The sequence below is a fragment of the Triturus cristatus genome, chromosome 3_2 (assembly GCF_964204655.1).
Source record: "Triturus cristatus chromosome 3_2, aTriCri1.1, whole genome shotgun sequence".
In the NCBI taxonomy this organism is placed as follows: domain Eukaryota; kingdom Metazoa; phylum Chordata; class Amphibia; order Caudata; family Salamandridae; genus Triturus; species Triturus cristatus.
This window is the reverse complement of record NC_140584.1, coordinates 282,512,308-282,535,661: the sequence shown is the minus strand read 5'-3', so window position 1 is coordinate 282,535,661 and position 23,354 is coordinate 282,512,308. Positions and strand designations below refer to the sequence as shown.

General features: G+C 43.5%; 1 protein-coding gene across 2 annotated transcripts in view; it reads right to left on the bottom strand.

Moving 5' to 3' along the window:
* The window catches only part of TRNAU1AP (tRNA selenocysteine 1 associated protein 1), a 203,773-nt gene extending 187,255 nt beyond the window's left edge, over nt 1-16,518 (bottom strand). Inside the window, exons 1-3 of one of the 2 annotated variants that reach the window (XM_085647623.1) lie at nt 16,363-16,518; nt 14,512-14,609; nt 12,251-12,350 (exon numbers count right to left, since the gene is read on the bottom strand). In XM_085647623.1, the coding sequence (XP_085503749.1) occupies nt 12,251-12,350; nt 14,512-14,609; nt 16,363-16,386 (222 nt within the window). In that variant the 5' untranslated portion in view covers nt 16,387-16,518. The remainder of the gene's footprint in view (nt 1-12,250; nt 12,351-14,511; nt 14,610-16,362) is intronic. The other variant, XM_085647624.1, reaches the window with a different exon arrangement.
* Between the last annotated feature and the right edge of the window lie 6,836 nt (nt 16,519-23,354).

Genomic DNA, 23,354 nt, shown 5'->3' with positions numbered 1-23,354 from the left:
GACCTCCTTGCTCCTAAAAGTAAGTACTTAGTGGGGAGCTGTACTTTATGGCTCATGGCACCAGCCGTCTCTTCCGCTTGGCTCCTCGATTTCCTCTCCAGCAGGTTGGGGGGCATCTTGTACTGCCACTCTGCTACCTGCCAACAAAGCAACCCCCTGCTCACACTTCCCAGGCCCCTGGCTATCCCAGGAATTAAGTCAATCACTTATAAATGCTCTTTTTTGTGAGTAATTAACCTGGCCCAGTAGGTGATACAATGGCCTAAAATCTGATTATGAGCTGAGCCACAGAAATATGACAATTCTTGAAGTACCATGAGACGTTGGTATAATGTGTTCAAAACTGCAATTGAAAATCAGCGTGCATGTTTTAGCCTAGTTTTACATCTTGTTGGACTATGTAGGCCTAAGTGGGGCAAACTGAACTTTATCGCAGATTCCACCTATATATCTAATACAGTGAAAGCACTGCAGATTTTCCAGTCAACCTTTCTGACCTTTCTATTAATATACTCACTAATATTATAAGGCCTACCCCAGGGCAGCACCTTTTCTTGCAAAGACCCTTTTGTCTCAGGTTATCTGGTTGCAATTACTGGGCTGCGCACAATGGCAGTCTAGTATGCACAGCCTGCACGTGTTTACGAGTGACCGGCCCTGTTCCCCTTACCCTAGCTGTACCGCAGCAATCTTAGAAGGCGGGAACTGGCAGTTAACACGCTCAGACCAATTACCGTTAATTTACTGTGAGTGAGACTCAGGTAGTGAGACTCATCTACAGTAAAGGTCCAAAAACTGGGTAGTCATAAGCAAAGAATCATAGACTAAATGGGTGGAACCAATACAAGACTGGTGGGTTAAGATTCAAGGAGGCTTTGGACATACAGGTCTGGAACAGATTGAGGCAGTGCCATTGGATAACTGGAGCAGAGGAGACTTTCAGGTACAGTTGTGTATCATGGGCAGACTGGTGAATTTTTATGCGGTTATCTGTGAATGAACCCCCAAGGTACCCCAGCAGAGGTTGAAGAGGACTGGAGACAGTATGAAACCCAGGGGACACCCCAAATTTTAGGGATTATTTTGTGACATGGAGGTGCCACAAGAGTCTGTCCTGGAGTCCTTTCATTGGAACTTTATGTAGCGGCTGTACTACTACTTGAGTACTCATTAGCTTCTTGAGCAAGTTAACTCTCTAAGCATCTGTGCTATGTAGTTAATGGCCATATTCCACATTTGCCAAAATAATTTTTACTCGTCATGAGCATCGCATGCCAATATTTCCATCCCTGTAAGCATGCATATTTCTTGTAAACATATTTCTGGTGATGACATTTGTGACGTACCCAATAATTAAACAAGCATTGGCATAGCCAATAGGTCTCGCCTTTGGGACCATAGAAGTGTTTAGCCATGCAACAGTTAATGTTGTTGCAATAAGGATATTGGGCTGCATAACTAAATACTATAAGGTCCCAAAGGCAAGACCTATTGGCTATGCCAATGCTTGTTAGCTGGTAGAGGCTGGGCAGAGAACGCGCATGTGGTATAAATGGCCTATCGTTGCCATAGTAACCAACGACGTCACACACATGGCTGCCAGAGACATGGCGCACCTAAACGGACTATAGAGTCAGACACTGAAGTAACCCCTATGATGATAGTGGTATTCAAGCGGGTACCCACTGGGTCTATGCCATAGGATGCAGACTCCGCACTTCCATTTATGCCCACCTTACACCACCATGACCCTTCATGAATGCCACCAACCATACGTAATGGCCCCTGAGGAAATGTTTGTGAGTACCCATGTTGCATACAATATTACTCACCAGCAAGAGTGTGCGCGCTGTTGCAGGCAAGACCTAAAACTTGCAAATAAACTACAACTCTAAAACTTCTTTGATTATTTTGGGACAATATATACTGGCGGGCCCTGTCACAATAGAAATCCATTTCAAAGGAGGAGAGAACTTCTTTGAAGTGCATGTAGCATAGTAAAACATAGCTACAAATGACAAGAGGTTCCACAAGGATGACGGGGAAGAAAAAAATAAAAGCAGTACTCTAATCACAACACAATCAACCGAAGGAAAGCATTCAAGCTTAATCAATAAGTACTTGGTCCATGCTCCAGTGGAAAGAGGAGGAAGTGAAGCCAGAATGCACTGGTCAATAAGAAGGCAGCAAATAGAAGTGACAATTAAGCCAAATACTGTTAAGCAAAAGGCGGACTGCAAGCTCCTTGTTGAATACCAGGGAGATTCAAAGTGCGGCCCATCTGACTTTTATATGCTGGTCCCCTGGTGAACTAGCACCAGGCTACTGTTTAAATGGGCAAGCATTTATTAAAATGTGAACTAAAAGTAACCTTAAAGAAGCAACTTTTCTCTAGGAACATCTTAATGCTTAAAGTCATCTTGGAATAAACATTTAAGGATATGATAAATTCTGTTCAAAAACCAAGAAAGTGTATTTCATTAACATGCAGTAGTGTTTCACCTAAGTACGTCAGAAGATATCAGACTATTGAGGCATTTAGTAGAAATTATAATTTTCAAACATGAACTAAGAACATTCATGCCACGCTGTGGAGAAAACAATGCGGTACAAAAGGGGGTGGTGATGGACGGAGCATCAGAACCAATCAAACACTCACACCCAGTCAACAGATCTGGGTTTGATCCATCACGTTCTTTAGCCCACTCTGCCACCCCAGTTCAGACATGGCCATATGCAAATCAGTCTGACCCTGTGCCTCATGGGAACAGTCCAGCCCGAACTGCCAAGCCATGCCTTCCCTGGACCGGAAACAAGCTTCCTAGGACCGGTTTCTGGCATTTCAGCCGTCTTCAGCCAGGCTTGCTTGAATCCAGTGGCAAAGTGAGCAAGGGACTCCCGTCTGAGCATAACCTGCCAACTTATGGCGAACAAAGCGGTACAAAAGGGGGTGGTGATGAACGGAGCATCAGAACCCATCAAACACTCACACCCAGTCAACAGATCTGGGTTTGATCCATCACCGTTCTTTAGCCCACTCTGCCACCCCAGTTCAGACATGGCCATATGCAAATCAGTCTGACCCTGTGCCTCATGGGAACAGTCCAGCCCGAACTGCCAAGCCATGCCTTCCCTGGACCGGAAACAAGCTTCCTAGGACCGGTTTCTGGCATTTCAGCCGTCTTCAGCCAGGCTTGCTTGAATCCAGTGGCAAAGTGAGCAAGGGACTCACGTCTGAGCATACCCTGCCAACTTATGGCGAACAAAGCGATACAAAAGGGGGTGGGTCCAGGGAAGGCATGGCTTGGCAGTTCGGGCTGGACTGTTCCCATGAGGCACAGGGTCAGACTGATTTGCATATGGCCATGTCTGAACTGGTGTGGCAGAGTGGGCTAAAGAACGGTGATGGATCAAACCCAGATCTGTTGACTGGGTGTGAGTGTTTGATTGGTTCTGATGCTCCGTCCATCACCACCCCCTTTTTTACTAGAGGACTCAAGTGGCACCTTGTGCACATAGCTCTGTCACAGACCGACTTGCTCTGCACCAGTAGCACTAAGGGTAAGCTGAAACTGAATTGGAGCTGCTGTTCAATATTCATGAGCAGCATCACTTCCTAGGAGGCAGAATTGCTTAACAAGCAGAAAAGTGGATGTAATGAATTAATGTCAACATATTTAAGAATTATCCCCCACCCAATGGAGCTCGTAACAGCCGTCACTTTTAATGCATGACCGCCTGGCTCCGAGTCACACTTCAGCGTAACTTTTCATTTCTCCTCCGTGGGACGCTTGTGCCACAGAAGTGACTCGCCCTTTCAGCAGACTGACAAGTCTCAGATTACAGCGCAGCTCCCTGAATACAAGTGCCTCTGAGCGCTGCCACGTCAGCGCTACAAAACACAGCCGGCACTATGTGCACTCTCACAAATGCCGTCGCACACCGGCCTTCCCCTTCTTCTACGTAGAAGACTGTCAGTCTTGTGCTAATCTGCACATTTGCTGGTTTAACCTATAGCCGAATCTTATGCACAACATGTAGTGGGATAAAACAAAGGCATAGGTAAAGCATGCGTGTTTGTCAGGTAAGCTTGTTTCCTTTACCTCAGTACGTCAACGTCATAAACAGATGTTAAACACCGGCACTCTCACGCACAGGACCTCAAACTGGACAGCCAGAGTGGACATGCATGCACGATGACTGAGTCACGAACGGCGGCCAACTTAGAGACAGGTAAAAACGTTGCTGCTTGACCGCCCACTCCGTCCGTCATTGTATGTTTGCAGTGGAGCTCATCATATAACATGAACATAACAGCTGCCTTCCCCTTCTCCTCAGCCTCCAGCGTCCCCAGCTCACGAGAGCCCTTCCATGCAGTGTGTTAATGTATTTCTGAAAGGAAAGAGTCACGCAGCTTCTCTTGCGCTTTCCGTCACTGGAAGCCGCATTTCATATTGCACAAAAAATGTCAGCTTCATGATGTGTGTTTTACCATTTCCTACCAAACCTTCAACAAGAGACAGCCGTGACGCCATGTTTGTCTTTTACATACATAATTGCCATTAAAGGTGTCTGTTCAGCACACAGAAGCAGCAGCCAGGACCCGCTATATTGCAGACTGCTGAGACAGCAGTCATTTTCTGTTTGATAACACTTGAAATTGACATGGGGTGAAGACTGTGGAAGACTTAGGAGCTGGCATTTACAACATGAAAGGTAAACTGCCCGTTTGAAAAAGAGAAACATTCAATTGGAGTTCTTCGTCAGTAGGCACCGATGTTATGTGTGAGGGAAGGGGTTAATACTGTCGTAGAGCAAATAATATTTATTTCTCTGGCAATTCCAGGGCTTTAAGTGGGCTGAGTCTCACTGGTGCTGAGCACCAGCAGTTTTTTTAAAGGGGGCCTCGAAACGGGTCTCTATCGGGCTCTGTTTGGGCCCTGGCACAGGTGGTCTGTTTTTTTCATGGACTGCAGTGACAACAGGCACCTCGATATGCGCTGCTCGCTTCTCACTGTAAAGAGGTTACTTCAAGACCTCATGCCAGGTGAGCGTTGTTAGGGGGAAGGGAAATCCTTTAAAGAGAGTCATTTTCTCTCTGGATTTCCCTTCTTTTTGAAACTCAGGAGCAGCAACATTGTCGTGGTGTCACCAGGGCTTTAAGTGGAAGCTTTTTCAATATTATATACAAGCCTTAGTTGCTGCTTATTTATCTTATGCCACTAACAATAGTCCTTACTTGCTGTAGGTATGATGTTACTTGTTGTATCATATATCTGGACGCAATGACAGAAACAGCAAAATACAAGTGGGGCGGCACACTATCCTAAGCACTGATTTTTAGCTTATGTGTTTTAAGCCACACCCTTTATTACATTGGCCACGCACCCTTGAGAGACCCTCCCCAGTTTTTTCATCCCACTTAAAGTCTTGGGCATTACCTCATATATTAGTAGTTTTATATCGTTGACACAACCCCAAAGGGTGAAGGCGCCCCTCACATATATTCCACTTGCAAGAGGAACAGTACCCATAGAATATAAACCAAGTGAATATATTTAATGTGTGTTCATTGACTGCATTGAACATTTACACTGGGACTTTAAAAAAAAAATATATATATACACATATATATATATATATATATATATATATATATATATATATATAAATTTCCCTCTTTCTGTGTGTCTGTGTATTTGGTTGTATATGCTCATGCCTCTGCGTTTTTGTGTCTTGTTTGTGTGTGTGCCTATTTAAATATTTCTATATGTTTCGCTGTGTGTATGTTTTTCTGTGTCTGTGGGCGTGTTATGTGTGTGTCTACGTTTTTCTATGCAAATAGGTGTGTGCTGACATGAGTGGCTTGCTGTTTTCCTTTTTACCGATTGTTGGTGTAATGCAGTTGATTCATTAATATGACAGGCAGTACTGTCTACTGCACCACAACAAGCACTATAAGGGCTCAAGAAATTTATAGAGGACAGAAGGGGGTTTACTGTTCACCCAGACAGTGAACAATTTTTACCTGCATAATCGTGCATTATTTCTTTATGTTGCTGGTGTGTAACACTTCTTACCACACTGCTACGAACCTTGTACACTTACCCCAGTCCTCGCCTTCTCTTCCCAAGCCTTTCTCAAAGCTCACAACTATTTCCCCAGTAAATATGATTGTGTAAAATGTGACCACAAAAGTTTAAAGTGGTAACAAACTTTGACCATGGACATGTACTACATGAATCAACTAATCAGGTAAAGCACCGACACACCAAATCCGATAGCTCACAGGGAGATGATGTGATTTTAAATAAATGCATAGGATGAAAAAAGTCCTCACCAGGGTACATTTCAAAATCAGCAATTCAATATTCAAACCTAGTCATTTAGGTGTCTACATTTTGTTGTGTGTTGCCTGGGTTCACAGCCCTTTTTTCACTCAACGCACCTCAGTGCTCCCCCCCAATCCTCATTTTCTCTCCTCACTTGTTGATTCCCCGTTGTCGCTGCTTGTCCTCCCTCTTGAATCATTGCTTTCCAATTGAAGTTGCCTGCCCTGCCCCTCACCCTCCTTGCTGCTTGCCTGTTACTGCCCTGTCCCCCACTCCCAGGCTTCACTCCTCCTGAGATAGCTTAGAGGGCACAGCAGCCGGGATAATGTGCTGCATGGCTAAACACTTATAAGGTCCCAAAGGCGAGACCTATTGGCTATGCCAATGCTTGTTCACTGGTGTTTACTGGTTATCTATAGGCTTTACCACAATCCACTTGCTTAAGAACCCATTAGTTTCTTATTCAAGTTAAACTTCTAAATAACAATGCTGAACGTGCACTATTTTATAAACTATAAAGACACCAGTGACCAGTTTAATACCTAATGTTTGTCACTATTGAGTAAATGGAGGGCATTCAAGACCGACTTACGCATTTGTGTATATTTATAGGCATCCAATAGACTATCTAAAAATAGGACAAAAAATAGAGAAAGCGGCCTAAGGCCAGAGCTCCTGACTTTGCAGCTGGGGAACCAGGTACAAGCCTCGTTGTCAGCTCAACATCCTGTGATTCTGGACAAATCACTTAATCTCTCCATGCCTAACAAAAATGAATGTGTCCTTGTGCTCATCTTAAAGTCAAGTTTGCGCTATATAAAACTGCAAAAAAAGTTTTTGGAAAAAATCACCCAATCTTTATAGAAGCCTCTCCACTTCATGTAGGATAGATTTTTGATAATAGCTGCGACTGCAGCTTGGACCGCAGAATTAATGTGATGCCCAAATGATAAAATGGCCTAGGGCCAGGGTTTTTGGCTGAAATTACTGCTTGCAGTTAAAGGAGGAGGCACGAATTGTTGGCGCTCAATGTGTAGAGTGTTTGTCTTTTGAGCAGTCACTGAAAGAACGAATAAACGAGTAAAACCGGTATTAAAGTTGTTGTTTTCGTTACCGGACAATTACCCCACAGAGACACCGGAACAGGAGGCGCGCACGCGCGTGTCCCCTGGAAGAAGAGCAGTTTATCTCACATTGTTGAATACCGTTGATTGTGAAGAGGGATTGGGAAATGTATGCACAAGTACGTGATTGTGACGTTGACTCTGCTGGCACGTGGTCTTGATCACACCGTGCACCGGATGTAGGAACTGATCGTTTAGTTGGCATTAAGATATGTACTTGCAGTCACGGCTAGTGGATAAGACTTGGACAGCTAGAACACTGGAGTTTTGTTATAAGAGGAAGGTGTGCAACGCTTGCTTGATCTCTGCCCAAGTAGGATAGGTCAAGAGTGAGTGAGCGCCTAATAGGGGGAGTGCATGAGTGACTGAGTGAAAGGAATGATACAGAGCAAGCCTGCAAACGAAATCACTTTTAGAGCCATGCCAGATAAAAAAACAAGCGCGAGACGCACAGGGAAAGTTCTAACCTACTGAGGACATTCCGAGCTGAGCGTGAGTGCGCATTAAGAAAGCGAAACTGCTTACGGCTTGCGACGACGTCAGTTGCGTGGGGCATGGGCGGGGCATGGAGCGCGCGGCCGGAAGTCTCCGGGGCTCCCGTGAGCTGATGGAGCCCCGTGTGTTGGAGAAGCGAGGTGGGAGCCCACCCCGCAGAGGGAATCCGGCGGGAGCCCACCCCGCAGAGGGAATCCGGCGGGAGCCCACCCCATAGAGGGAAGTCCGGCGGTAGCCCACCCCGCCTTCGTGAATGCCACATGGTGCGGCCGGAGCAAGATTTCAGGCGGGGCTCCTGTGAGCAAGACGGAGCCCCGTGTGTTGCTGCGCCAGTGACCGGGTGAAGAGGCAAGTCCCCCCTGCCATTGAGGAGACCAGCTTGGGAGCAGCGCAGAGTCCCCACAAGAGCCGGTGAGTGGGCTTGAGCGGGAGGCATGCTGGACGCCGCGCCTGGACAGGACATGTGTACGTGTATGGTGCGAGCAGGACTTGTGATAAAGACGCGTACCGTACGCGTGCACATCTCCTGTCTGTTAAGCTTCAGCACAAAATGCGCGATCATTTCAGCAAGTCAGTTTTGGTTTAATGACCAACATGCCACACTCACTGCAAGACCGACGCTTGTTTTATCAAATGAGAGCCCTGCAACGGGATTACTGTTAACTGACAACAAGATATGCCAGATTGCGGGCTCCTGAATAATAGACAAGTTGTTACTTTGGACATAATGATCACATATACCACACTGATAAAAGCAAACCAATCAGGAAGGCGCAGCAAAATAAAGTGGTTTAGTTCAGTCAGCAGAACACAATCAGGGTTTTATCAGGCTGCATTCCAAAGTCAGCTGCTGTTTTCAAAGCGAAGGAGAACAAGAAAGTTTAAGAAAACTCGGCGACAAAGGCCTTGGCAACCTCACTAATAGGCCCAGAGATCCAGCTGCACCTACCAACTAGTGAAGCGCGAGCAAGACGGAGAGGCGGAGCGAGGCGCGCACGCTTGTGCGCGTAACCGTACGCTCTATGCCTCACAAAAAGCTGTGGTCGGCTTTTTGAAGCCCAGTAACTAAAAGTCTCCAAGTCTCGCCAGAGCAACGCATGCGCTGCCTCAGGCGAGACCTAAAAAGGCCTGTTTCACTGCTTTTTTTTGTGCAAAAACAATTTTTATTGCTTTACACAGTCACAATTACCGTCATCAATTATCATCGTGCCGACAGTCATATCCAGCTGCTATGAACCAATGCATAACCTAAGCTAAACCACAACCAACTAGCAATTTGTTGTCCGTCAGCACTCCCATATGCATATACACCCTCCCCCATGTCAGTGTGCCAAAATACCAGGTATAAGGATAATTCTCTCTTTTTAAGTTGTCGTGTTATTGGTTGCGGGCCATTCCCCACCCCCACAGTCAGGCTCAGAGCTGTAGGGAGAAGTGAGGTACTCTTGCCATCGCGCGTGTAAGGCCTGTTTCACTGCTAACTACATATGTGATCGTTATCCCTAATTTATTTAATGGAGGAGGGCACTTCTTTTATGACAGCATGCCCAAGAGTATGACCTCTGGGAGGTTTGGGTACCCATGGCGTCAGTGAGATGCTTAAGTTTCCAAAGAATTTTCCTATGGGAACGATATAACAGTGACTTTGACCAATGAATGAGTGATTTCCTCCTTGGATTCACACTTTTGCCAGAATGTTTCTCAATGTGCCTGGTCTACGAAGTGAAGGAGCTTCAGTGAATGATGCCATCTGTGGATTACCTTGTATAGTGCTTAGTGCCATTTGGGGTTTCAAAGCCATTGGGTCTGTGAATTATAACCATCCAATGTTCATTATCAAGTTTGATCCCTAAGATGTGGACAGGTAATATAATTGTAAGTGGATAACATCCTATTATATATTAGAGATCTTGAGAGTGGTTCGAGACCATCAACTGATATGCTGAACCATCTTGGAAGAATTGCCAAACTGTGAGTGATCTGACAGAAAAGCATTTGTTTTTCCTATTTATGCAGACTTTCATCCAGAACATGCATTCTTTTGACCAGAGACACATTCTATTAGCTCAGAATCCAAATATACTGAATATCATTGATGGATAGCTGGAAGGGCCATAAGAGGGATAAAAGGGTCAGCGCAGTTCTGGAAAACTCAGCCAGTTTACGTTCAAGGCAGACTTTCCTTAACTAAAATTATGATACTACCACAACCTTTATACTACCATGTCAATATACCTCTGCTTTAGCAGCATCCCTTTGCAAAGACAACTCTCTTATAGTAGACCTACTCTAGAGAAGAGAGTGCTACAGGGTAGCATTTTGCACCCAGATGAAATAGGACTGGGAGTACTGGACCTCAAACTTTATTATATAGCAGTACAGGAAATTGGCTATCCAGGAGGCTAGAAGAGACTCCGTTTGCTGAGGAGGAATACCTAACACTATGCTCTGAAGTTAGTAGAATGACCACCCTCCTGGTACAAAAGAGAACTGCAGGAATGAACTCCCAAGATTAATTAAAGTGTTCAAATACTATTGAAACCACAACAGACAAATAGATTCACCACTAGCCACATACTCCCCAAAATGCTGTTTGTAAGTCTAATGTAGTAGCCAGCTGGACTACACCTATGATAAACCGTCGGGGTTTTAGAGAAAGAAAGTTGCGCTCCTATTTGTAATGTTCAAAAACGATACCGTCCAATATGTATCTTTTAGTTTGTAGTTCTTTTATTTAACTTAGGTGAATAGGTTCACAAACAAACAAAGGAAGAAAATACAGCTGACACGCGTTTCGCCCGTGGGGCCTAGTTAACCAAGGGCTTTCTCAAGGCAGTAAATCTTTTCATAGGTTACATATCACGCCGAGGTGTGTCCGAAGTTGTCACTGCGGTCCCGGTGAATGAAGTAAACACAGATGCACCACAGGTATGGGATGAGAAAATACTATAATTTCACAGAATAAAGGAAGAACCCTGACCAGAAGTAATTCACAGCAATAAGAAGAAATAGACCTATAAACAATGATAAGTCGGAAGAAACTTTTTGAAGTTCCACAAACGATTGGCTAATATCATAAGGCGAGAAAAGAAGAGTCCCTGAAGAGATGAACAAAAGATCAACTGAAGAGCGCATATTAGGTTTAAATCAGGCACAGACACTAGTGGCACAAAGCTAAATAGAATTATTGTTGTTGACCCCAATGTTTGCTGATGTTTCACTGCTAGAGTAACATAAAATAACACGATTAACTTGACAATGTAAAAAGATACAAGACAAAATGGGAACTGATGAGGAAAACCGAATGCTCATGTGTTCAAGATTGAGAACAATGTAACCTACGAACTGATATCATGTAATTGCAACAATGGCTAAACTGTGTATAAAGAAAAATGAAAACAAAAATATGTAAAAAATAAATAAAAATCAATTCGAATCCCTAACTTATTTTCCCAAGTTCTCAGGAATTTCAATTCGCTTTTTAGGTCTGGAAACAACTTTAGCTGTCTCGTCAGACTGTTATTTTTGCCACACCATTATACAACATTTACATTCATAGAGGGACTTTTGGCAAGTGGGTTTCATCGCTTGTTGTTTTAAACGGTTATTCACATTTTGCTTCTGCGCAGCACACTGTAGGGCAATAGATCAGCCCACTTTATCCATTGGCTATCTCACTTTGAGTTACTACACAAAGCCTGTACATATTGTTCACATCTGCCTCAAATTAGCCCCTTTCTCTTTAGTTGCACAACGGTTAAAAAAAAGATTTTTTTACTTATTATACTTACTTTAAATATCACGCTACTCTCATACACGGCATACTTTTTGCTCTAAACCCTACAACTGCTTTTCTACCTCCTCATACCTAAACAATGCCTCACACTTCTCCCTGCCATCAAGCACACACAGTTCTTTTCCGCTTCACCAGTAACACAGCCCTTGCTCTTTTATCCTTCATTAACTTGTAACACATTTTTTGTTATTCAACCAGGAATTGACTACCCTAATCCATACATTCATATTGTTCACAAACTAACCTAACCAATATATATGAAAGAATGCTATTAATAACATGTAGTTAAGTTTTCTACAGGCTCGCAGACTTCTGAGGACCTCACAAAAGCAGAGGGTTTACTTAACCTTTTGAGACACAATGGCTGGAAGAGCAGGCGGGCCTTGTTTAAAAGTTACTTACAGTGCACCAACCCAGAACTGCAATCTGCTGGTAGACACAAGCTGATTAAAAGCAGATTCCCCATTTCTTATTAGGCAGAAAGTGAACAAACTCTTACTCACCGGCCGGGATCCTGGAATAAGTTTTGTGTTTAGTTTATGCAAACATCTAGCTGCTTTCTCCTGATCAGTAAACTCTATAAAGCAATAGCCTGCTAGAATCCTACACGAAAGAAAAGAAAATTTGAATTCTTGATTAGATATCTGAAATAATAACATTTACTCATCACTACTTTATCAAATAACTGTGGAAAAAGTACAAGTTTAAACTGCAAACGTGCACGTCGAGTTTGCCATTCACATATTTGAATACTTTGCAATCAACCTATTTTGGCAAAACAAAGTTTGCTGCACCTGAATTATGAAGGAAAATACATTTTTTGAATTAAATGGGACAAACAGAAATTTTAAATGCATGCCTTAAAGTGGAAATGGATCCCTTTATGGCTAGATTTTCAAATGGAAAACAGTAGAAACACTGCACAGGAGGGATGCGGCTAAAAATATTAAATCGGGTCACAAAAGACTTCAGATAACTATAGGAACTACACACTATATGGATCACACCCCACCAGCGATTTCATGATTGAAATAGAGGCAATGTCAAACAAGCATTGAAAATGCAATAGGTCTCGCCTTTGATTAAGTTAAAGCCATTTGCTTTGCTAATGGTATTGTAAAGCAAAGCAAATGGCTTAACGTGTCAGCAGCGGTGTGCCTGCAGCGGTGTGCCTGCAGCGGTGTGCCTGCAGCGGTGTGCCTGCAGCGGTGGGCCTGCAGCGGTGGGCCTGCAGCGGTGTGTCAGCAGTGGTGTCAGCAGCAGGGTGTCAGCTGTGGTGTCAGCAGCAGGGTGTCAGCTGTGGTGTCAGCAGCAGGGTGTCAGCGGTGTGTCAGCAGCGGCGTCTCAGCAGCGATGTGTCAGCAGTGGGGCAATAACAATGTTGAAACAGAAAGGACTGATGTTCGGAAATGGGACTTTGATAAAGAAATTAAGGATTATTTTTACTAATCAACAAATGCAATTGTATGCTGGAGGAAGCACGAGACATTGCACATTTTGTTTTTACCACGCAGTCAGTTTTTATCTGGGGAAAACTCTTAAACCATCTGTTATAGATGGAGCAACATTGTCTATTAAATCAACATAAGAAGATTTGTACAGTGCTCATCCTGAACCTCTGTATTTGAAGGCACTTTCAAATATGGTAAAAGAAAAAAGAAAGGGAAGCTTGGTGCAAAATTGTTTGCCAAGGACCACACAATTCAGCCAAGCGGTATAACAGGAATAGATCCAGTTTTCTGGTTTTACGTTCACCCAATAGATGGATAACTGTTTCGCTCTCTGAAAATCTGACTCCTCACATAGGCATTTCATAGCGAGGTCTAATACACCACGGGAAGGAATAGAAGTACACCACAGGAAGGACTATGCGGTCACCCCTGATGGAAACCAGCAGGGAAGGTCTGGAGGGTTCTACCTGCCGCCCCCGTGAACGGGCCAGGTGAAGTCGGGGATTGTGCAGGTCGCTCTTTTCGGCTCCTCTACGAGACTACAGAAATAGTAGCGCCCACTTTCCAAGCACAACTACAAGCCCGTAATACCCTCTGTGCTTCTCTCGCGCACGACCCTCACCGACACAAAAGAAGAACATTAAAACGAATTGCATCAGCTCCAGGATTCCGTCCAGAAATAGCCCATGTCCCTATATCGGTCTTTCATCTATGTTTTACAGAATCCATCAGACATTCGCATCTGTCTCCCAGATGTGCTGCGATCCGGCCACATATTTTCCCACAACAAAAGGCTGGCTCTTACCTCGAATCGGAGTGGCGGAACACCGAGCGTGTGCCACTGGAACAAAGCTATGCATACACAAGGACCCTGCAGCTCAGTTTCCGACCTGCCGCTGCCAGTCCCAACGAGCATCGATCTCTTGTCTTTATGGGGCCATGTGTTTCTAATTAGAAACACATGGCCCCATAAAGATAAGAAAGTGCTTTGCGACATCAACAAAGCAGGTGACCGAGTCTGGACTGGAGGCGAAAGTGCGTGAACCAAAACCCTCATTTCCAATGGCAGGCCACCGTTTAGCGTAAACGGTGACACCAGCCAATGGAAGTGAGGGGCGGGGCTTAAAGCCCTCTTCTGAAAGTCCTTGTTAACAATAAATCTCGCCGAGCGAGCAGCGCATGCGCTGAAACGCTAGCCGAGACCTAAAAAAAAATCTGAGTTTGGGGACGATGGGGATAATCTTTTCAACAATAGGCATACAGGAACTGAAACACAGGACTACTAGAAAGAGGTGCCTACACAAAGTACTCACCCAGTAACTCGGTTTCTTATAATTTTCACGCTCTGAACGAGCTCGCCCATAGTGGCAAAGGCCCTGGTCACAAATGCCTCATCCATGTATGGCTCAAGCTGTGGAAAAATCATACATCAACCATTACAATGAAACAGGCACAAGAGCAAAAATTAAAATAACTGTTGCTTGAAACCCCTTCTAGAAACTGCAGTATGCCCCCACAAATGCTCAAACACACTCATTTTGACAGACCCATTGAAGTTTACTCATTTAGAGCGCACTCTCACTTTTGGCAAATTAGCCAAGTACCCCATGCCTGTTTATTCTATTTTTTTCAGTTAAAATGTATGCAAAGGTCCGATGAAGTATTTCGATTTATTCTGAAATTTTTAAGGAATTCCGGACAGCAAAGGAGGACAAAATTATGCCGCAGTGTTGACTAAATTATGCATTTGTAACGTGATTGTGTGTACACTGTACCTCTTTATTGACATGTACTATGATTCTATAATGACAACTCTGTGACTTGATTTAATAAAAAGTTTATATTAAAAAAAAGATATGCATTTAAAAAAAGGCTGCAGCGTAATACAGTATATTTTCATATATTTTATTATTTTGACATTTGTACACATGCTAACAGTCCCTGGAAAGATTTTGCCTTATTCAGACATGCCAACCCTCCCGATTCCGGCGGGAGACTACCGATTTCAAGGCTAGTCTCCCGCCTCCCGACTCCTGCAAGCAAAAACCCGATTCCTCGGGGTTTCAGCGGACAGGGCTTGGTATTGTGTAACATGCTAATTCTTCCAGCAATAGTCAGAGTGGAGATGCAGGGGCTCTAGAAGGGGTGAAAACCCAACAAAGCCCCATTAGCAAGCGAATGGTCTTTAAAAGACCTGTGAAGTACACAGGGGGCGGCTGTGTGTGTACCTGGGCTGCCACACGGGTGGGTGGGGGGGGGGGAGGGTATTGGTATATGCACTGCCAGCAACCTGCCAGGCCAGTGAGTGCAGAACACTTGCATCACCCTCTCTCTGCCTGCCATTGCGCTCCATGCTTCTGAAAGGTAAGAAAAAAACGTGCATTTGCGTTTTAAATGTCCGATCCTGCAGCAGCACACTTCCAAAGCCCATACATGACAGTAACCCAATTCAAGGCCCCGTTCTCCCGATTTATTTTAAAGAATCTCCCACTTTGCTCTTCTGAAATGTTGGCATGTATGCTTATTTGTACCAGTGTAACATACACATGCTGCAGTGAGAAAGGTGATCAGTCAACCTTTGCAAGGTGCCCTCCACTTCGCGGCAACACAAGTTACTTTTTTCATTAACTTTTGATACGTTTGAGCTTCAAACAATTTTGGGAATGTATTTTAATGTCAATAACTCGTTATAACCTTAAATAATCGTTCGTGTTCGTGTATCCATTGGTTGATTTAACTGGGCAGTGAAATGCCAAATAAACACTAAAAATTGGATATTTGCGCATTCTGGCCACACCTCTGGCTCCAGCCACTGATCCAATCCTTGGGTTTTTCCCGCCCTCTGATTCTCCGCCCACAGTTTCCCTACTTTTTTCCCCCCACTTCGACCACTGGTTAGAACACAGGGGCTCGGGGAGTGGAGAAAGAAGGCACTGTGGAGAAGAGGGCAGTACGGGGATGTATTGGGTGCGTACATTGAGGTGCTGTGCGTAGAAATGCACTACGTGGGTACCGTTGGAACTGGGGCTGCAGTCAGGGATTCCTTTTTGGAGGTCTGCGGCGTGGGCAAAGTGCAGCATGCACGTTAGAGTTAATGGTGGCGTACCAGTCTTTGAATCCCATAAAGAAAGCGGCACAAGAAAAGGTATAAACTAGTTACTCACATCTCCCATCCACAGGCTCGCCATGTTTCCCACGCCCCTGGACCATTCGCCCACCTACTTCCGACTCAGACTCTTTCTTACTGGCCAGAATATACCTCTCCGTAACGGCATGCGAAGAGGATTAGCTCACACAGTCAGAGAACACTTTGCAGCTCTAACGAAAAACTAGAGCGCTAACTGCGTTACTCAACTGTATCAGCGTATGGCGACATGTTGCTGCGCTTTACGCCCCAAGCTTCAGCAGCCTGCACTTTCTTACGAAGTAGGAGGCATGAGTCTGGGTGTAAAAACAGATCTTGTTGAAGCAGCTTTGTAATGCAGACTTAGCGGTCCCACTAAATGGTGTGACAAACACCAAAATAATTTTTTCACACGTAAAAATATTTTCATTTATTACATTTAATGTTCTGTTGTATTTAAAAAAAAAAACTAGTCTTCATATTCGAACTGGTGTGGACTCCTTTTAATTGGACTGGTGTGGACTCCTTTTAATCAAATATATTTTTTCTCAGATGGTCTGAACGTCAGTGCGTCGTCGTAAATCAACTGAAACCTGATCTAGGGTTTAACAGGTGTAATATGGGTGAAATTGCTCTTATTTACCAAGAACATTTATTTGTATTTAACTGCCTCACATTAATTAATTAATTAAATATTATATATATTTATATATATATACACTATTATTGATAATTCACGAGTAGCTATAAGGTGCTGGGCAGGGTGAGATGGGAAACTAAACCATAGCTCCACCCACTGCAAAAAAATCTTATGTGGTAAGCTTCTGATTTTTAAAGGTACAAATTAAGTTATTTCATCTTTGTCCCACTTAAAACGTCCCCCTCAGTGCAGTGGCCATGCTTCACTACCCAGGTATTTTCTAGGCAGATTCTAGCTGGTCGAACAGACAAACATAGCGGGGAAATTTTCAAATTGCTTATGCATTTACGCCAACATTTCGAAGAGGAAAGTGAAATATTAAAAAAAAAAAAAAATCAGGAAAATGTATTTACCCCATTCACCTCTATTGTAATTTCAGGCGGGAGACGGGCAAAGTAAACTCAATATTCAGTTTAAAAAACACAAAGAGTCTCCCGTCTGAATTGGGTCTATTGGCATGTATTCTTCTTCTGTGTGACGTTCAATTTGTATGCGAGCTAGCCTAAGGGATATTTTAAGGATTGGGGGGGCCCTGGGCTAAATGTATTTTGGGGGCCCCTGTTCGGAACAGCTTTAAATCCAGTTTCAGCTCTTTCATGCACTCTATGGCCAGGTCACCGACAGTGCACAGGTACACTCTTCCAAATTCTCAATGTGTTTACATCTAATATTGAGGGATAGTGATGTTTTCATTATTGTAAAACATCAGCTCGCTGATATTACTGCATATAATCTCTGTTATTCCATTCCATTTTGCATATGTGTGGTACTGGTTTGATCTAAAAGAAACTTTTTTAATGGATGTTGCATGAAACACAAACACAACATTTCTCTGCAAAATGTTTGTAATAGACTCTCACACATAACCCACATTACAAATAAATGAAAGGAAAACTGTATTTAAAACAATCTGTTTAAAAATGATTCAAGGTCATCAGGACAGGACTGTCTGCAGAACAGAGGTAGCTCTATGGGGGGGGGGTGGGGGGGATTGAAAGGCTGGGGCCCTGAGCCAGAGCTCACGTTGCCCATGCCTTAAAAAGTCTCTGGTTGATCTTGGATAACTACTCAGGAGGTCAAGATATGAGTGGCTCTGACGTCGGGATTGCCCTCCCTGACTTGCACTTAAACTATTGGGACACACAATTAGTGTCAACAAACCACTGGATTCACGGCTCCCCGTCCAATCCGGCCTTCCACCTGGAGAGCTACCAAACTGGGAGAGAGGGCTATTTGGGTGCCCTCCATAGTAAGGCCCGGCGGGGCCGTTACCTTGGACCTATGTCGCAGACGGTGGCCATCTGGCACCAAGCAATTAAACATCTGGTATGGGCAGACCAACTCACAAAAGCCACACCACTTTGCTCCACAAGAGGCTGGGACTACTATGCCACCATGTGGGCTTCGATAAATGGGCCACTATTGGCATAACGAATATTGGCGACCTGATACACAGGGGCAAACTCCTCACCTTTAAAGAGCTGCAGACCAGACATAACCTTGCATCGGGGGCAATTTTTCTATACTTGCAGATCAGGCACGCACTTCAGACCAATATCCCTGACATGTCCTCCATACCAGACTCTTCTCCCCTGGAAGACCGTCTACGCTCTGAACCGTTCCTAACAAAAGCTGTATCTTGTACGTATCGCAAGCTCTGTAATAACTTACCTGATCCCTTTCAGACCCTCTGGGACCAATGGCAGGGGGAAGTAGGGCCCATAGACGACGAGGACTGGCAAACCGCGCTGATGGTCCCTAGGGAGACGGCGATAAATCATCGCTTCCGACTTATCCAACTGAAAATCCTCCATCGCTCATATCTCTCAGGGGTACTTCTTGCCAAGATAGGCAGCAGGGCAACCACACTATGTCTTAGAAATTTTGGTCAAGATGGCACCTTTTATCATGTCCTCTGGGACTGCCCGATATACGCCCCTTATGGAATAATGCGACCAAAAAAATGAAGGACACGTTAGGTAAATAAGTCAATCTAACACCACGATTGGGAATCCTGAACATATGGGAGGCCACCGATTTGACGGAAACAGAACAACAATGGGTGGCATTGGGATATCTATTAGTAAAGAGAGCTATTGCGCGGTTCTGAGGATCCAGCACACGGCCTTTAACAGTGGGATAGATGGCGGAAATGGACCGTTGCATGATAGCAGAGAAGGAGGTCTACAAAATGTGGGGCTGCCCTAAGAAATGGGATCGGAAATGGGGGGGATGGAACGAGTTTAGAGGCAATATTTGGACATCACCAACAGATGATATGGCAATGCGCAGGAGAACTGAACAGTAAAACTACTGGTTGCTTACAATGTATAACGTGATTGTGTATACACTGTACCTCTTTATTGACATGTACTATGATTCTATAATGACGACTCTGTGACTTGATTTAATAAAAAGTTTATATTTAAAAAAAGATATGAGTGGCTCTACCAGGGGACCCTGACAGATGAACTAAGCACTACAGAATCTTGAAAGTGCCAAGGTTCTGAAGATATGTTGGGACAGCAAAGTCCCTCACATGGTAATGGACGTGCACCGTTGCCCTGAGTACCCTAATTGTAATGATGTCTGGAACCCTGACACAATTATTTTTTGTCATGGGTGAACATGGACCATTGTGTCCTCCATGACATGGCATGCTATATGCATGTGCTGGTGTATGTGTGCCTATCAATGGTACAATACATGAAGGATGTAGTGCATTGCAGTGCATGTATATTATATGCAAATGCTGGGTGTATGTGTGTCTGTGACAGGTCAACTGTGAAACAGCCAGTCGGGCTGTGCAAGGAGAAGGTCTATAATCCTTCTGCCTGTGGCCAGGACTGGGGTTCAAGGCCTGCCAATCTCCGAGATGGATGAAAGAACATCGCCCAAGGAATTCAAGACTACCTACCCCTGGAGCATGGGGCACAAGTACCTGCCTGCTTGCCAAGACCAGTGTGCCCCATGAGGAAGAGGAGAGAACTGGAGGGAGAGAGGTCCAGTGGGGGATCCTGTTAATTGGATCCCTGTAGCGAGGTGTGAGAAGGTGGTTACTGCACCGATCGGGCTATTGCCCTGTGCAGTGACATGCTGCGTTTTGGCTGTAGAGACGTGAATTTATGAATTAGCTTGCTCAAGTGAAAACAACCTTTTTTTTATTTCTGAATCTCTTTTTATCTCCTGAACTCAGATATGACTCCTGCTTGTGTGTTTAGTCAGAATTTAGTCATGCGATATCGATACTCGAAACATTCATGTATTATAGCATGAATTTGAGTCCTGACTGTATTCGGAGAGTGTGTCTCTACCAATAACGTCAGGGCATCTCCTGATCGGTTGATTCTCTGATTCACAGACTATTTGTTTTTCTTGATCAGGAAACACTTTCTGACAAACTAAACTCTGAGTGAAAGTTTTTTCAAAAGGTCTGAGTCAGGTCAGTTTGTTGACTTAGCAGAAAGGGTGATTTAGGCCAAGCATGGTTCTCTCCCTATCATTTTATGTGATGTTCATGCGATCAGTGCTTGATCACTCTGTTGTTTATGCATGATCTACAGTAGTGATGTGCAATGATCACAAGCCAAGGTGAGAGATTGTTACTTTTCCTGATAGGTGACCTGTGGAGTATCTTATTATCTGGAACCGCAGATTTAGAAGAGGTTTAGCAAAGGCATGTCTTTGGAGTGATGGCACGTGCAGAAGGACATCTCTCTATATATGTATGCTTACAAAACCCTGAAGATATTTATTTATAGAGATGTATGCTTTGAATAATTTTTTGTGTCTAATGACTTTGACTGTAGAATCTAGACATAATTTTACAGAAAATGTGTTCATCCATCTTGGATATTATTCAAGATTTAGTGTAGAAAGTGGGGAATGGTGCTCCAGCGGAAACGGGGAAATTTACATATTCCCCCTATGTCACAGACTCGTCACCACACTAATTCATTCATAGATTAATTCATTGGTGGGGCCCATAGCACCAACACTCATACGTCTCACTCGAATCTGTGCACAGGAGAAAAAGAAGTGCTGGACCTGTGGGGTACCTTGTTACCTATTGGAGGAAAATTCTTTACATTATATACATTATATACATTAGTACCTATAGAATCCTAACTTTAATATCAAGGCACTCCACCACTTGGTCGATGGACCAATTAGTTGGACTGGTGAATGGTGATTTAGAACCAGCTAAAACACATTTAAAGCTTCGGAACCTTTCGATTAATCAACACCTTATTAAAAGAATCACAGACTCATTTTGTTAATCAATGTTTAGTTTATCTAATTAATTCGCTTTCATTGGCATACTCAAACTTCAATCAAATCAGAATTTCAATGAATATCTTTGACACAAATGTACATAGCAATTATATTTACCTATATGTTGATACTGGTGACCATTTCCAGATGAGCCCGTCAACCCACAGATTAATGCAAATCACTTCAGATGAAATTGTCCAGTCAAACTCAGGTTAAGACCCAAATATGTCCGGGAAAGTTCTCTCACTCAGCACAAATTAGTCCCTCAAAGGTAGCCAAGGGACCAGGCAATCGCGCTAGCAAATCGACTCTCCTCACCATCGGAAATTTGGAACGAGCTGTTTTTTCCCGTCTGAATTTTCCCTTTTTATTCCCTATGTTCTCTTTACTTTAAGACAATATGCAACATTTTCTAGGAGTAGAAGTGTTCTGATTGGCTAAACCCTCTGAATTTGCAAGAAGTGGTGATCTTCCCAGGTTCGCTTGCTTCCCATGGGATAGAGTATGACATCTCTCAGAATTGTATTCTTTTCACGGGTTCACAGGCGAAAGTTCCGAAGTAACAACATGTAAACCTCCGGATACAGGTCTCTATTGTCTTTCAGTCATTCACACTAGTTGGGTCTTGGCATTCCTCCATGTCCCTATCCTTGACAAGGAACATCGCGTCTTTTCTCAGGAGGTCGCCTGGAGATCTTCAGAGCCATCCGAGTCTGCACAGTAGGCATCGCGCTCAAATGACGGTGGCTACTTCCGAACTCCATCTTAAGTACTGCGGCCTAGTAGGCCCGAATGCCAACTTAAGCAAAAACAAACATAAACGCAATTAATATATGGAAATGAAGATTCTAATGTTTAAACCCACACTAATCCCAATATATTTTAGTACTTGCCTAGCTTGTAGCACCATTTAAAGCAATAATACTCACCACTCCGCAACACTAGAAGCACAAACCATCACAGAAGCAACATAAATCATGCAATTCTCTATTTCAACACATCCTACAAATAATTTACATACCACAGTTAATCATTAGAGTTATTGGCCAAGCAATTGGCATATTAGTCCCACGTGTATCTTGTGTTTATCAAGGTGCATATGTTGGTTAATCATAACACTCCAAACGGTTAATACAGGTTAATATTTAGAATGATTACGTAATTTATATTTTTCATGCCAATAGAGAAGGTTTACAACATTTTGCTTTACCTGCTCCACTAATCCCCCCTTTGATGATTTTTAACATCACCACTAATCCCACTAAATTTCATAAAAATTTTGTTTTGTGGAAATGATCTCTCAGTTCTCTTAGTTCTGTTACATCATGGTTTCTCCCATCTCATTCTCTCTTGTTTTCTTATACATATTTTCTTTCCATTCTTCCAATTCTATATCTCCTACTTCTCTTTCTCTCATCTCCTTTTCTTGTCTTTTTGCAACTACTCTTTTTATTTTATTTTGTAATTTTCTTCTTTTTATGCATACACATCCTAATCTCAAAATCAATATTAGTATTACCACACAAGTTACTGGCATTAGAATCGTACCTACAAATGAACTACCTATTTGGTTAATAAACTTTTTATAGTAGTAAACCCTTTACCAAGCTTTTCCCAAACACTTTCAACCTCCAATGGAACAATTTCCTCATGCAAATCAGTTATATTCCAAATATATTTCTTAAAATTTTGACTCCCGTCAGGAATGTAAGTACAGCATTGTTGTACCTTCAGCATTTCACAGACTCCTCCCTCTTTTGCTAAATGATATCAAGGGCAAGTCGATTTTGCATAATCATGGCCCTCACAGCAACCATTTCGGTATTTACTAGTAAGAACCCTCCAGCAGTGCCTGTCGATAAGCGATCCACTACTGTCGATAAGTTTCTAATTTTATGTGCATTCAGAGATATTCCAACTGCTGGTATCAGTGCTCCAAAAGTATCCCCTACAATTTCTGACCAACTTTCCCTCCTCCTACGTGTTAGTTGTCTACCTATTTCGTGCAAACTGTCCTCTCCCCTTCCCACATGAAATATTTTTGGGAAGGCCAGGCC